The following is a 16,764-nucleotide window of genomic DNA, read 5'->3' on the forward strand; positions in this document are numbered from 1 at the left end:
ACAGACTGTCCCCCCAAAGTCTTTAGAGCTAAATGACATCGTTTAAGGAGTGGTCGTAGAACCTTACAGAGATACCCTTGCAGGGCAGGAGTTAGATAGGAGTGAAAAGCAGGGGCACGTGTGGGCAAACAGAAATACAGTATGTCAAGATAACTTACAAACAAGGGAGACCCCTGAGATATTGGTGCAATGGTGTTAATAGCGTGAGTGATTCCTTCCTTTTTTTTATGGTAAGCCATTATGATATTTACTATTAGAAGAGAGCAGTTAAGTTATCCTCAGGGGCTCACAGAACCCTCAGACTACAGTAACAAAGCATCTACAGGAATATACTTCACTGGATTCTGTAAATAAGCACTTAATGTTGACATTTCTAAAATGCAGACAAGCCCATTGGACGATTGAATATATTACTGGACACATTTAAGTGTTTGGAGTCTTTGTCTGGGGGATCTTCTGCCCTACGTGATTATTTTCCTTAATTTCGCCATTGTAGTGATTATGGTATTGTTAGACAGTGAATGATTCAGTGTTCTGATTCCATGGGGGGAAGGGGAACAAGGATGTTGAAAGAAGCATTGTCTGAGCATAGCAGGATTAGCTGGTGTTACCACCTTGCACTGTTTGAGGTCCGCTGTTTAGAGTGGATCATCGAATCCCATTGCTAAAAAGTGGCCTTGAGTCACAGGGTGGTGTTAGTCAGGAAGTTGCAGGCTCCTCTGTTTGCAGGATTTTGATGTTGGTGTAACATTTAGACTAATCACTTGTGACTCATTGGGCCAATCTCCACCCTGGTGTAAGTTCGTGTAGTTAAATTTTGATCCACAGAGTTGTGCACCTGCTCACACCAACGCTGAATTTGGCCTATCTTTTTATCACAATCCTTCCCTGCTGTACCCTAAATTGAGCCAGATCATGCAGATGGATTTGTATAATGAAGGTAAATACTATTTTTCCTTGAAGGAATAGAAAAAAATCCTATCAAAAGGAACTTTAAAAGCTGTTCTTCTTTAAAAAGATCCTTTAAAATCTTTTGATAAATACCGTAAAAAGCAAAGCAAATGTGTCAGCTATTACATGATTATAACGTAGTGTATTCTAACAACTAAGAAATAAGGCTTAATGTTAATCCAATTGTTTTATAGCTATTAAGTTATTCTTTGTTTTCAGTTTAATTTCAATTAGACTTTATTGGAATGACAAGCTATGCAAGTGTTGCCAAAGTGTAAGAAAAGATACATACCCACTTTTGCCAGACATCTGAGGGTATCATTGATATCAATATAATTTTGATGAGAATATTTTTTTCTTGATTGTGTTCTTTTCCATATGATAAATATTGATTCACTGTTCCAAAATTATGATATGCATAATTTTTATTCCGTCAATAACTTACATTTATGTAGTCTCTAAGATGCCACAAGGAATCCTGTTCTTTTTGCGGATACAGACTAACACGGCTGCTATTCTGAAACCTTACATTTATGTAGCCCCCTGTCATGCCAAATGCTGTGTTGTGGTACTGTCAGCGTCAGTGATGTCAACACACACAGCGTTAGCAAGTCTCTTGCTGCAGAGTCAGCACAGCATTTATTTTTGAGGGTCCCACCATAATTGTGGTGGTTTTTTTAAATCTTGGTTGTATAAAGAGTTGGATTAAAAAAAAAAAACCCAATTTTTAACACACACAGAATCCAGAGACTCCTCTCATTAAATTGTAACTCTAACGTTGGTCTAAATTACTTACTTCCTTTTAGTTTATTACAATTTATAATCAAGGATTTTCAACTCTAGAACCATAAAACCTGGAACTTTCCTTCTATATTTACGGATAGGCTTTGCTCCAGGAAGGAACGAGAACAAACTTTCTGAATTCAGATGCTTAGCTTGTGTTAGTGGTGTATTAAACTTGGTGGATAAACATTTTACTAGGGAGTCCTAGGTTGTTTAAATTTATGCTTGCCTAGAGGCACAATTTTAACAGATTAGTACCTCTTCGGTTATGTGATGGGAATGAATGAACTCTGAGACCAGCAAGGAGTATGGAGCAAAGTTCTTTCTCACTTTGACTAGGTTAGAGGCAACCCTTACATATACAGGTAGGCCCTGCTCACCCAGGTAATCCCATCATGGGGCAGCGCTTATGAGTACGTATTTGCAGGATCATTTTTTTCTCCTGGAAAATGGAGATTTTTAACTTTTTAAGAAATAGCACTCATCTAGAGAGAGATCACCTGCAAGTCTTCTCACCTCAGTAAATCACCAGCTGCTGAAATTACCTGTTTTAGGCAGGTGAAGGAACAATTTAACATTTGTTCATTTGGGACTTACTGGCTAGCTGTTGGGATGGAAGAACATAGTACAGCTTCCATACCTAACTTTTTTATAGCGTCTGTCCTACAAACCATATGATGAAATGCTTTGAAAAGTTTCATTTAAAACAAAGAAGTTGGCAGAGGGGGAAAGAAACTAAATGGGTGCATGAGCAAAGGGGGAGCAATGATATCAAGAGATTTGGAATGATAGGGAATAGATAGGAGGGGGAAATGCAGAAAGAAGCTGCACAGAAGAAGGCTGTTTCCCCAGCACTGGTGACAGTGCAGAGGGAAAAGGTGCCAGAGACCCGATTCTTTGGGGCTGGCTGGAACAAGCCCATAAAACAGCTGCAAAAACAAGGAGGCCAATTTTGACTTGACTGCTGAAATGTCTGGGGGTTCCTGAGGAGTTGAGATGAGGGGAAGGACGCAGTTGAGTTTTTTTTGTGTATGCAAAGGTGTCCAGCAGCATTCTGCACATGGATGGAATGTGGAGACCCAAAAGCCATGGCATAAGGGATTGATGACAGTGCATGGGAATCTAGGGGGACTCTTTTTGTTCATGGTCTAGTATTGTGCTGATAGAGCCTGGATCACTCATTGGAGTGAATAGGAGTCTTTCTAGAGGCCTCAAGGTGCTTTGGATCAGGCCTATAGAGGGGAGGAGAAATCGTGAGACGGACGAGGAAAGAACATTGTATATGTGAATCCAGGAACCGGTTGATTGATTCTGGGGCTATGATTAGAGGCAAATGAAACACTTACTGTAACTGATTTGTTATGGATGGTTTGCTTTCTCTTGAGAAGGAAGGAAGGACTTTTCCCATCAGAGATAGCATGTCCCTTAGCACATGGAGGAAGCAAAGTTGTGGCTGACATGGAATATAAATAAATATATAATACAAATAAATAGTAAGGGTTGTAGTTGGGAGGCAGGCCAAACATATGCCTCAGCATTAAAGGTTATTGTTGAACTTGTTTCCTAGGGATGAATGAGCATTTTTAAAGCTAATTTGTTTGTACTTCTTTTTGTAAATACTTCCTCCTCAGTCTACTGTCTTGTTCTTGTGCAGATGGGAAAAGGGGTGGGTTTATTGAGGACATCTAGACAATGTGAAAGAACTCCATGCTGTAAAAGGTTCAAAGCTTTGCAGTTATTACCAGTTCCCTTTGCATAAATCACCATCTTTCTGTGATGGAAGGGAACCGTTCTTGAGATTGCAATCTTATTGTCTTGCTCTCTTCCTGTTGCTGCAATTTATGACACATTCTGTGAGGAAATCCTTATTTATGTTCAGATCCAACTGTTTCCATTTCCTGCAGATCAGCAGAATGGGCAGGAGGGAAAAGGAACACTTCTGTATTTTATTATTGTATCTTCAGCTTTGAATAGATTCAGATCCAGTTTGGATGTTTTAGGACTGAAGACAAGAGATTTCAGACAGTTGTAGGTAAATTGCTCCCATGTGATTTATCAAAGAGACTCTCACCCTGAGAACTAGTAATATCAATGCAGGCACAAGTCTTGTGTGGTTACATAATTAAATCATATTTCTATATCAAACCTCATATTGTTTTTAGGAGCAGTTCTTTATTGGATTTACAGACTTTGCTCAGCTTTACAGAATTGTGCAGACAATGCAATGTTTATTGGGGTTAGTTTTCAAGCAAGCATATTCCAAAGCCCTTCACACCAGTTGGGTTTATCTCTACCCTGCGCCCCCCTTCCCGGCTCTGACGCCGCAGAGCCTTGCCTGTGTCCCTCTTCCCCGTTCCCTATTCCCTGTTCCCCCCCTAAACAAATATTCCAATTTCCGTTCCCCCACTTCCTGTTTGACACCAGTTTATGTAGTAATATTCTCAGCTATTTTTTCTGACATTTAAGTAACCCACCCTAACATATTGTAACGTAATTCTCTAGCCAATTATATCCCACTACTCTAATTTACACCCAGCCAAATTAATTATACAGCAGACAGAAACAATTAGAGAACCAGACAGATTAACAATAGAAAAGTGGGGGCCATAAAGATAAGAAAAAATACAGAAATGAGGGTTTCACAACCACTGATAAGTGATTTCTTGCTAGACAAGATGCTGTCAAACTAAGTTTTCTTTAACCATCTCAAGATCTGTTTCTTTATCTGGTGGTGATGGGCACTATCAGGACGGATTGTCTTCCTAACAGCCCAATACCACCTTATTTCAGTGTGACTGGTTTGGGATGTGAGGATGAGCCAAAGGCCTTAGCCTGAGAACAAGGCCTCAGACTGTCACAGTGAGAGAAGGCCCATACACAGGCGGACTGTGATTTTGATTCTTTGTTTTTATACTCCTGTAACTAGCTAAATGATAACAATACACCTAAGTTCTTAAAGTATAGGCCTTTACAGGCAGGCCTGAATATCTGTCTTCTAACAGATGATTGTGGGTCTGTCACCCCCTATACCATGATGCCGAATCCTGTCTTATTCTGCAAGACACTTGAAAGGGATCTTGATCACCTGTAGTAAATTGGTTCTGCACCTCTTTTTTTAAGGCATTAGCCCTGGTGTTGTGTCCAGATTCCTGTTTGGGTTGATGACATTCTGCCTCTCTATATTCTCCTTGTAGCTTCAATTGCATAAAGAATTGTTCTTCACTGTCAGTCCTAAACTCTTGTATAACGTTCCTGTGTGTTGTTAAACAGCTGCTGCATGCATGTATAGCTGAAGTGATTTCTGAAATATCCATTGTGGTATTCAGTACCAGTCACCATAGTCTAGTTGCTGAAACCATGTGGTTTGAGTGCTGTGGGGTGAACAGCATAATAGAACTTTAATATCACTCCGCTGCTTTTCTTGTCTTTGAAAAACTTGAAAGTTTTTTTAATTATTTATACATTTCTCAGATTCCTTAAAAGACTCACTCATCTTTCAAATCTATAAATTGTGACGTGATTATATTTGTTGTTATAATGATGTTTATGATGCGTGCAGGGGAACATGAGTTTCCTGTTTCAGTCTGGTAAGACATGTGGCTCCCATTGTCATCGTCACTATTTTAAGGCAATGAACTAATTGCTGTAGCTCATGTTCAGCAAACAAAAGGATTTTCATAAAAAAAACCCAAATAAACTGCAAACAAAAGAGCTAATTTTAATGGGTTTTTAATAAAATAAAAATTTATTTCATTCCAGATATTTAAAGTAATTTCTTAAATATTTAATTTCCCCAGTATCTCTTTACTGATCCTTGGTTTGCCTGCATGGTGTCTGTTAGGGACACAAGCTGAAATGAGGCCAAAATGCTACTGGAATCTTTCTGCAGTATTTCAGAAAGCTGCAAGATCAATCCAATGTCTTTCTGTTGCTTTCCCCTCCCTTCCCCAGGGAGCATCATTCCAGAGCATGACATTCACCTTTATGTATGTACTGATATAGCAGCATTGAGTGGATTTAAAATAAAAATAAGTCTGGCTAGCAGCTCACTTCAGAAGGGCAAACACTGTTGCCACAGCCCAGAGGTGAGTAAAATGCAGCCCAGAGTTCTGGAAAATGGCCCCCAGCTATTCCCTGTCTTTTATACAGAGGCACAGTCTGCTGAGATTCCTGGTGGCAGCAGGCAGTGCTCCATCATTGAGGTTCCACTTGGGCTGTGGCTGCACTAGAGAGCTTACAGCGGCACAGGTGTGCCATGATAAGGTCTCTAATGTAGACATGGCCTTAGTCTCAGCTTCAAAAGACAAGGGAATGAGATTTTCCTTGGGGATTTCTTTCCCTCTGGAGTACTGTCCCCATTGCCTAGATCTGCTTCTGGAGTCCTGGTCTGAAAGTCACACTAGGCATCATGGTTTTTGATCTCATAAGGGTATAGGGAGAGGAAATCACTGAGAGTTTCATTTCACCCCATTTGCCAGGGCACTTGGTGATTTAAAGTTCCCTGCTTGGAGACCCCGTAGTTACAGCACCACAGGACAAGAATAGTGTGTCTTGGCCTTATTTCTGCTACCTAAATTTGATCAAGTTGGAACTTTCCCACTGTTTTAAACCAGCCTTGCAAGATCCTACACAGCTCTTCATTAGGTTATTCTGTGAAGGGCAAGTAAAATAAAATCTTTCTCATGCTAGAGGTCAGGTTGATCTTGTACCTGGGATAGCTCGTTTTTGACAGTTTCTGCATTGCTGGTTTAGATTTTTTATTTTGTATGTTAGTCTGTTTTCTGCACTATCCAATCACCAAATAACTATATAGGTCCTCCAGATTGGTTGGTAATTAAACTTGCAGTTGGTTAATGCTGATGCCTGTCTGAGTTACCATCATGTTTTTCAGTAGTAGTTCCCACCCTTTTCACATTTTTCTAGGGTGATTTATTAACTGGGACTCTTGCGTGTTTCAGTGAAGATGGTGAGAATTGCACTGACTTGCCATTAGTGAGCGACAATGCAAGCATCCTTTCCTGCCCAGATTTTAACAAGAAATTTGATCATTACAGATTGCCAAGCCTTAAATCAGGAGTGTTGGTATCAGACTGTGTGCTGCCTCCTCCCCATAGTAATTCCTGCAATCTGCAGTGGTGTTTCGTTACATGCAGTGTAAAACCACTAACACAAAAGGATACCCATTAAATTTGGAAGAGAAAAAACACCCTATTGCCAAATAGTGAATTACAAGCAAAAGCAAATGGGTTAGGTTTGGAGGGAAAAAATGAATTTCAGTCTCTTTTCCACCCAACAGATCCAGTAGGGGGGTCCCACAGTCACACACAGGCGGGCCTCAAAAAATGTATAGATAAGAATCTCCTGGAAAACCTACAGTTGATCCCTTGTACTTGTGAATGTGGACGTTAACACAGTGCTATCAGAGTGCTTTAAATAGACCAGAATCCTATGGCTGCATTTAAGAGAACGCTCATTTGTCTCTGTGCTGCTGTTTTTGAAGGTGTAGTTTTGTTATACTAACATACCTTTCTCATGAGCTAGGTTAATTTAACCAGCTGCATATTGCAATCACACTTATAAACTTGTACTTTGGTTGGCCTCTGTTTCATGAACATTTTAATTCTCTGTTGCTTGATTTGTTTGGACTTGTCGAGGCCTGGCTCAAATCCTATAAAAGAGAGAAGTTGAGATAAAATTTATCTCATTTTGTGTGTGTGCGCACCAGGCAGCATAAAGCGCTGTGTTCAGCGCTGGGGCTTGAGTCCAGGTGCTTTAAAAAATGCACCTGGTATAGAGATTAACCCTCCAATGTAAATGAAGTGATCCTGTTCCATTTCATAGTGAACAGGTGCCCATGCCACAAAATCACCTTCCCAGTTGATATTGATTGGCCCCTGGGGCAGCAATTTCAGTGGAGAGGACAGGGCCACAGAGACTGAACTTCTTTCATCACCTCTAAGGTGAGACCTTCCAAGTCAGAGCGGAAAGACACTGGTGGGAAAATGTTGGGAAACCTGCAGTACTGCTGCCTGCGCTATCCCTGTCCTATTGATCGTGTCTGAGAATATGCTACTTTGCAGCAACAACTCACTGTAAAGAGAATATGCTGTAAGTGGTCCGTGGTTTCTCAATATGATATAATATTGGCCTTAGTTCTGGCTAGACGCCATAGTACCAAAGAATTCTGTTTTTCTCCCTGCTGTGTGTGTGATCACTTCCAACCTTCAGCTCCTGAGAGATGAAGTTACAAGTATGGGCCAAACTACAAAGAGGTTTGAAATGCTTCAGGGCTTTTTTGTTTTAATCCCTTCAAGGTTTCAGTCTCTTTTCTGCAGTTCAGATGTAATGCAAGAAATTAAAGTAAAAGACAGCAGCCAGATGGTATTTCTAGTGGGTCAGACAGATTAGTATTTTTAGAAAAAGGTTTCTTATTTCTTTGCTCGCTGTATGGTGCCTTCTCTTTGTGAACCTTTAAGCACTTACGTAGTACAGCACCCCGAGAGGCAAGTAGTGGTATTATACCCATTAAATAGCTAGGTAAATAAAGACCCTATGCCTATGTGAACTGCATTGGCTATCAGTAAGGCAGGAGACACAATATAGTGTTGGTTTATAACCCTAAGTACTGAACTGTTGCCATTCACAATAAATGCTTGGTGATCTGCCCATCCTTGCTGGGCAGTTCAGTCACCTGAGGTGGGTCTGTCTCTAAGTTTACTTTTGGATCAAGGTGAAGCATTTCCTTCTGGAATGGGCTCATCATAGTCCTTCGTCAGCTCTCTTTAGGGTCCGCTGCAAGCCTCTCTTTCATTGGTTAGTTTATTATGACTAAGCTCTGCATTTGCTATTGCTTTTCCCCCAATTCCCTTTAGCAGAGGGGGACTGTTCCCTGTTGTTGGTGTCTGGTTGGTTGAGTTTGTCCTTGGGCCTTGTCCTATGGTGCCTAGTTGGTTTTCATTTTAGGTTTTTACAATGTTGATATCCCGCTAAGATAGTTGTTCTGGTTCAAGTCACCCCATTGAAGGGGTATATATTATACAGTTGCTTCCACAGGAAGAGGTGAAAGCCCCATTGTTTAATGGAATTAAAATTAAACCTGAGACCCTTAGAAAAATGCACAGTAGGGAACATGGCTGAGGGTGCTGATCTAGCAGGGATCGAGTAGTCTGCTTCCATCTTTCTCTTCTGTGAGTAAATCATAAGACTGCAATACCTTGACAAATACTTGGTTCTTATAAGTCATTCCTGCTGCCCATGTGGTGACACCTCACAAAGCCCATTATTGTGTGGCAAGGCCAGGCAGCTAAAATCCTCTTGCAACAGAGCACCTCAAGGACAAAGTAACATGACTCTCCTGTTTGATTTTAGGGGACATCACACAGAAGGGGTATGAGAAGAAAAGGGCAAAGCTGCTGGCTCCATACATCCCACAGACACACGGTAAGTACTGTCTCTTGGTTCAGATTAAGAGCTTTGATTTACTGTATCAGCCTTGTCATTAAAGGGGTTTCATAAAGTGAAGGTGGAGGTTGAGGGCTTGGATCACTTACCTGTCAACTCCAAATTGTCCTTGCCTCAGTTTAGTTTGCTTTAGCTGTTTCACAATCCCATTGTAGGGGGCCAGATGGCAGCAGTAGAGTCCTAGGCAATAGAGCCTTTCACCTCTAGGTTGCTGGTTTATATCCAGGTCAGAAGTTCCTGAACGTTACCACCAGGTGAGTGGTTGGCCTGTATAAAATTTCATGTGCCTTAGAGCTTTCCCAGCTGGGACATGTGATCTCATTTAAAAACAAAACACCAGCACAGGGAGCTCTTGCTCCCTCATCAGCTGAGAAGTCAAGGGCTTGAACTGGCCGTGAAGTCCAAGCTCCTCTCCGACGGTTAGTGTCCCTTTGGGGCAATGTGGAGGACGTTTGCAGTGATGCTGCTTATGCAGTACGTGTTCTGCAGATATATACAGCACTTCGTCTCCATGGCTGTTAATCCAACACTTTCAGCAGCATAAGCTTCACAGTAAGTCCACTTTTCTGAATAAGAGCTGTGCACCTTCCTGGTTTTCCCTTTGCTTGTATCAGTGGTGTGTGCGTGCGGGGTTGTGTGTGCGTGCGCGCGCAGGGGGAGTGTGTGTGGGGGGCTCTCTTGCGTAAGAGAGCTAGAGCTACTTAGAAGAGAGATGAAATGGTCCAGGCTAAGTTTGAGAGCTAAAAAAACCTACTGTGGAAATGCTGGAAGGGCATCTTGTCTACCTCAGAAGTAGAATGGACACTGGCTCGCTTGGGAAACTGATCTTCAGAGTTCAAGACCAAGCCAGTGAGTTATGAAATGTGGGATTCCTTTTTAAAACATACAGGGCTAAATTTAACATATAAGCCTCAAACCTGCAGTTGGACCCTTTACACCCACGTGGAGTCCCGCCATTATCCATGAGCTTCTGTATGGGTGCTAGGTTCTGCCTGTGTAGATGGGATCAGGGCTGGAATTAGCACATTAGTATCTGAGCACGCCACATCTGTGCTGTTGAGCACTATAGAAACACTCATCCATATGCTCTTGCTGTTTCACCAGACTAGGCCATGGGTTTCCAGCTTCATCTGCTTTTATGATCTGAAATGGTTGTTATGTTCAAGTGAAGTGAAACGTTATTTGGAGGAAAAGGGAAGTTTCCAAATGCAGAAGCTTTCATGAGGCCTTTGTCAAAAGGCGGACTATAAAGAACTGTCTTAAAATTGTTTAAGTGCTAAGTTAATTTGTCAGTTCATAAGTCCTGCCGTACAAATACTTTCTGAAGCCATTCCTCATGTTTGAGGCATGTGTAAAACTGTAGAGGCATTAGTATCTTCATAATTGGCCTTGTTACCTTATTTACCAGACTTGCTGAATTCATTTGTCATTTTGTTTACATTCATTTTCTTTTATTCAAAGATCCTTAGCAGTGGGGCTGGCTATTAATGTAGAATAATTAGAGATGGATAATTGTAAACTCCTCTCTAGGGCAAGGCCTAGAGCACCTCCAATAATTAATAGCAGGATACTTGTGCAAAAATAATTGCACTATTGATACACTGGGAAGTCTTTAACAAAAAAAAAATCAAATAAAGCTTCTGGGTTTTTGCAGTTGATCAGGAGTGAATTGGTATGACAGGCAGAGGGCTCCATGACTTAACTGTTACTGTAATTGATACTGAACTAATGCCAAAAAGGGTAGGGGTTAAAGGGCTTTGATTGCTGACAAGTTGACATTCACTGCTTTGAGCAGATTGTGAATGCCTGTGTGCCCGTGTGCTCGTTTATTTTGAAATGGCATTGATTCTTTTCACTTCAGGTGGTATTCACCTGGAGCTCAAAACAAACGAATTCTGTCATTGTCATGTGTATCATCTCTTTTGTATAGAATCTGCTATCTCTCGGTTAGACTTCTCCCCTTTTCTTTGTTCATACAACAATAGCTCAAATATGCTCTCATCTGAAGGTCTGCTCCCCAGTATTAATCACTGGAGTGACTTACTGCTACAGTAAATATTTTAAATACAGCGGCTATGGAAATGGACACAGTGTGCTGTTACCAACCTAATACATTGATGCAAACAATATAAGCAAAAATCCTGTTTTGGCCTTACATTTTGAAACTGTCATAGGCAGCTGAGGGGTGCCTGACTAGACAGCTGTTTGATAGAAATTTCTCTTCGATTTGATGAGGTGACAGTCAACTCTTATCATTATTGTATTAATGAAGAAATATAGAATGGCATGTCTGGGTTTAACCTAGACTAATCCTCATAAGCGTGGATCCATTGAGCAGATCTTGCAGGCTGTATTGACTCAAGGCACATTCTGGTGAAGTCTTTGGCCCTGAGGAAGTTGGGGTATGCGGGCTCCTTTCACACCTTCAAGCCACTTCTCGTCACAGATTTGCTCTTGGCTTGGAGTTCAGGGTGTGGCAACCAGGACCAGTAGCAGTAATTCCATAAGCAGCTCTGTATGCATTGATGTGGCCCTTTGCCCCTTGTGCCTGTCACTTTACATGCATGTTTATTTTGGAAAATGTTTAATTGGGGGGAAAATGTCTGGAGAGACTGTGCATGGTCCTGCTGCACTAATTGACGTGCTTCTCAAGGCAGGGGAGCGAGCCAGAGCATTGGGAGAAACTAGGACCAGATACCATGTTGCTAATTAAGGTGGAATAAACTACTGCCATTCTGACAGTCTTGTGGTTCTTTATGGGCCCAGGCCAGCAGTCCTTACTCTGGCAGATCTCTCACTGACTTCAGTGAGATTTACACATGCATAAGCAATGCAGGATCAGTCTCTTAGTTTAAAAGGTTCTGATGTTTTCCCCCTCTGATGGCATGAAGAGAATTGATTTTTTCGTCTGCAGAAGAAAATTATAACAACCCTCAGCACTTAATTAGTGCATTACATTCTTAAAGCACTTTTCAAATGTTAACTAATGCTCAGGCACATCACTCTGTAAGATGTTATCCCCATTTCACAGATGTGGGGGAAACCGAGGCACAGAGCTACAGTGATGTGCTGCAGCAAGTCAGTACCAGAATTTAGGAGACTCTTTCTCCTATCCTTGTGCCCAGTCCACTATGCCACACTGCCTCTGGGAGTTGCCTCCCTGTTTGAGGTAGAACAACAACGTTATTCCTTTGAGAAAGTCATTTTCCTAGTGTAACAGCCATTTTTGCAAAAATTAACATACTGGAGCGATGGTCCTGGATTTACTTGCTGCTCTGCATTTGCTGACAGCTGCTAGGTTGGCTGTGCAGAATCTTATTGTAATAGACGTCACAGTTCATATGTATTAAAGGCTTGTCCGCATGGGGCTATTTGGGAAAGTTAAGGCAGATCAACTAAAGTTATGAAGTCACCTTTAGTAGGATTGGCCTTAGCTTTCCTGAGTGTGTGTAGCCATGACCCCAGAAATGCTACTTGTGAATGCTGCATGGACCAAAATAGAGGGAAGGGTAAATTCATGTTTCTACCACAGCCTGTGACTTGAAAAGGAACAGCTAGCCTGAGCCACAGACAGTCCTGTGAAATGAAAAGGGGCCTAACTGCTTTGTGGGTGTAGGGCTGACCCTTGGACCTCCCATTGCTGAGGCAGAGCTGAGCCTTCGGCGGAGGCTGAATGCTTTTGTAGGACATTTAAAAAGTACACTGCAGCTGTGATAAACGTGCACCATAGGGGATGAGAGAACGACTGCGTCTTTCAGTTCTCCTTCCATCTGTGGAGACAAGTATCCACCAGAAGGCTCCAAGCCACCGAGCGAGCCTTGTTTGGCTTGATTTGGCCTTCGCCTTTATAGGAGCTTGCTGTTCGCTTGGATTGCTTATGTCTCATTGGCGTTAATCACCTCCCACTTGGTAGATGCTGGAAAGGGAAAGGTTATCACGGATGTCATTTGCGAAATGTGCACTCTTGCAGGAAGGGTAAAAGAGGCAGTTCAGATAAGGGACGTTGAATAGGGTTACCATATCTAATAAATAAAAAAAGAGGACCCTCCACGGGCCCTGGCCCTGCCCATTTCCCCACCCCCAGCCCCACCCAACTCCGCCCCTTCCCTGCCCTAACTCCGCCCCCTCCTCCCTCCCACTCCCAGCCACGCGGAAAGGGCTGCCCGAGCGCTACCGGCTTCACGGCTTGCTGGGCAGCCCCCAGACCCTGCGCCCCCGTCTGGCGCTTCCCCAGCACAGCTGGAGCCTGGGAGGGGAAGCACCCAGCGGGGGGCGCAGGGTCTGGAGGCTGCACGGCAAACCGTGAATCCGGTAGCGCTTGGGCTTCGGGCAGCCCCCTTGCCTCCGAACCCTGCGCCCCCAGCCGGGCACTTCCCTCCCGGGCTCCGGCGGCGCAGGGTCCGGAGGTATGGGGGCTGCCCAAAGCCAGTAGCGCTTGGCTCTTAAACAGAGCCAAAGAGTCGGGGAGGAGCAGAGCCGCCGCGGCCGCAGGCTCTGCTCCTCCCCTGACTCTTTGGCTCTGTTTAAGAGCTGAGCTGCCCCAGCATTACCGGCTTTGGGCAGCCCCCCATGCCTCCGGACCCTGCGCCGCCGGAGCCCGGGAGGGGAAGTGCCCGGGCGGCGGCTGGGGTCCGGAGGCAAGGGGGCTGCCTAAAGCCCATAGCACTCGGGCGGCTCGGCTCTTAAACAGAGCCGAAAAGTCAGGGGAGGAGCAGAGCCGCCATTTTCCCGGACATGTTCGGCTTTTTGGCAATTCCCCCCGGACGGGGGTTTGAGTGCCGAAAAGCCGGACATGTCCGGGAAAAAGAGGACGTATGGTAACCCTAACGTTGAAAATTCTCTAAGAGAACAGGAAGCACATGTTCACTTGAGGGTAGAATGAACACAGCTGAATTTAGGTTGGCCTGGTGGTAAAAAATTGGGGCCTAGTGGGGTATGTCCTGATGCCCATTATTCTGGATGGGGTCAAGTGAGATGCACTGTCAGAAGTGCAGGGGACACAAGAAAAACTGGTGTGATATCATAGTAATCTGTATGTCGGAAAGTCCTCTTCTGCTGGGAGGATAACTGGAAGCCTCTGGATCCACGTGATGACCCAGTGATATTGGATTTATTTCCATTAGTGGGTGACATGGATTTCTAAATACACATAAGCAAGGCAAATCCATTACATGACTTAATGGGGTTTTCCTCTAATATTATCCCTGTCAGTTGCAATATTTTGCAGAGCTCTTTAATAAACATGCTTATTGTTAGCATTAGGAGACCTGTAGATGACACACGTAGCACCTCATGCATCACTTTAGTGTCATTGTGAGCTAGGATATATTTGCCTCCTTGCTTAATTTAATGAGCTGCTGTCCTCCTCAGATCGCTGCAAACCTGGCAAAGCATATACAGCTCTTTGGCTCAGGGAGTGCAAATGCAGGAAAACCTTGTTGCCAAAATTAGCAACTCTTGCAGCCAGACACACTGTTGGCGGACTGTGTTTTCTTGCTATTTGAGATGATGCATTATGTAATCCGTTCCTAAGGATAGGACAAAAGAATCTTCTCCTTATGTATAAAGGAAATGATATTCACCAAGCCCTGATTTACTGTCAGAACCTTTGTCTGCTTCAGGTAGAGTTCTTACCCCCTCCTCATGTTAATAAGAAACTACATTATTGGGGATTGTCATGTAGACTTAGGTTATGCATGCATTAAAGGCTTGCAAATCTTTCATTGGCAGTCTTTTTGGGGAACAAGGAATTCTGCAAACAAAACAGATGTCTGAATCTATCAGAATTTTTGCTGCCTCGTGTTTCAAAATAATTCTTCTGCTTTATTGCCCTTGATCTTTATTTTTTATTTTGGACTTCTCTCCCTTCCCCTTGCAGCGTGTGCTTTTCCTTTAGGACTCTGATTTGATCCCATATTTCTGCAACGTCTCTTAGTGAGAGAGAACACAGAGTGCATATTAGTTTGCATGCAGTTAATATTCCTTGAATTGCCTGATAGTCCTTGTATCACATAAAAGTCTGAAAGTTAATGAACTAGTCCAAAATATTCCTTGTGAAAATTGCTGGAGGATTGGGTATGCAGGAGTAACGTTTAATTAGGGTTACCATATTTAAAAAATAAAAAAAGAGGACGCTCCAGGGGGCCCTGGCCCCGCCCCTTTCCCACCCCGCCCCAACCCCACCCATTCCCCGCCCTAACTCCACCCATTCCCCACCCCTTCCGCAAAGTCCCCGCCCTAACTCCGCCCCCTCCCCTAGGGTGACCAGATGTCCCGATTTTATAGGGACAGTCCCGATTTCTGGGTCTTTTTCTTATATAGGCTCCTATTACCCCCCCACCCACTGTCCCGATTTTTCACATTTGCTGTCTGGTCACCCTCCCCTCCCCTGAGTGCCCCGCATTCCCCCTCCTACCTCCCAGCCATGTGAAAAGGGCTGCCCGAGTGCTACCGGCTTCACGGTTTGCCGGGCAGCCCCCATGCCTCTGGACCCTGTGCTCTCGGAGCCCGGGAGGGAAAGTGCCCGGCCGGCGGCGCAGGGTCCAGAGGCATGGTGGCTGCCCGAAGCCGGTAGCGCTCAGGCAGCTCGGCTCTAAACAGAGCAGAAGAGTCAAGGTAGGGAGCACAGCAGCCGCGGGAGGGGAAGTGCCCGGCCGGCGGTATTTTTCCTGGACATGTTCGGCTTTTTGGCAATTCCCCCCGGACAGGGGTTTGATTACCAAAAAGCCGGACATGTCCGGGAAAAACTGGACGTATGGTAACCCTAGTTTAATGAACATAGATCCTGTTATTTTATGGCCATGGATTATAGTGTTTGTATATTTTTGGTTTGTGTGTTTGCCAGATTAGGAGCAAGGCAGAGTTTATCAAAGCTCTCAAATGCAAAAACAGAAAGCAAAAAAGAATTGCTCTAAAATTTGGACTATATTTTAAAATGCAAACTACTTTGTTTCAGGGGGAAAATAATCTTTGTTCTGCACAAAGGCTTTACTTTCTCACTCTCTGAAGTATACAAGAACATAGTCAAATTACCCTGAGTGCAGCTGACACTAACCACCTGTAAGTAAACAGCAAACAAATGAGGAAAGCCCTTATTATGGGCCCAGTGCTAAAAGGAATTACATGAGTGGGTGTAGATGGCCTTCAGTACCTCAGAGCCTGAGGCCTCTGGGGAGAATAATGTAATGGTGAGCACAGAACACTGGTTTGGAGGGGTCGGAAAGCATATGAAATGGAGTCTTGAGTGAGCTAAAATATCCACCCCTTCCTCCCTCTTTACCAGAGATAGACTTAGCTTTCCATTGCCTACCATTACAAGGGTCACTACTAGATAGGCACAGAAAAGACCAGTTAGAAATCAGTCTCCTCCAGTGGCCAGGGCAGGACATAGTATCCTGCTAGAGGCAGTATTATTAATAATGGGCATGGGAGGGGTGCTCTGTGCACAAGATGTAAGCAGACAGAGTTCCTGCCCCAAGGAGCTTATACCCCAGATACGCAGATGACGTGAGATGCAATGGGAGACACAGACGGCACTCCCCTAGTATCCTTTTATGCCTATAGTGGTGA

The 16,764-nt window shown here is 43.6% G+C and overlaps 1 protein-coding gene across 2 annotated transcripts in view; it reads left to right on the top strand.

Annotated features, from left to right (window-relative positions):
- Positions 1-16,764, top strand: part of DIP2B (disco interacting protein 2 homolog B) — a 141,981-nt gene that overhangs the window by 61,976 nt on the left and 63,241 nt on the right. For both annotated transcript variants that reach the window (XM_054012526.1, XM_054012527.1), the window contains exon 2: positions 9,103-9,174. In XM_054012526.1, coding sequence (XP_053868501.1) covers positions 9,103-9,174 — 72 coding nt within the window. The remainder of the gene's footprint in view (positions 1-9,102; positions 9,175-16,764) is intronic.

This window comes from Malaclemys terrapin, chromosome 23 (assembly GCF_027887155.1).
Source record: "Malaclemys terrapin pileata isolate rMalTer1 chromosome 23, rMalTer1.hap1, whole genome shotgun sequence".
Classification (NCBI taxonomy): domain Eukaryota; kingdom Metazoa; phylum Chordata; order Testudines; family Emydidae; genus Malaclemys; species Malaclemys terrapin.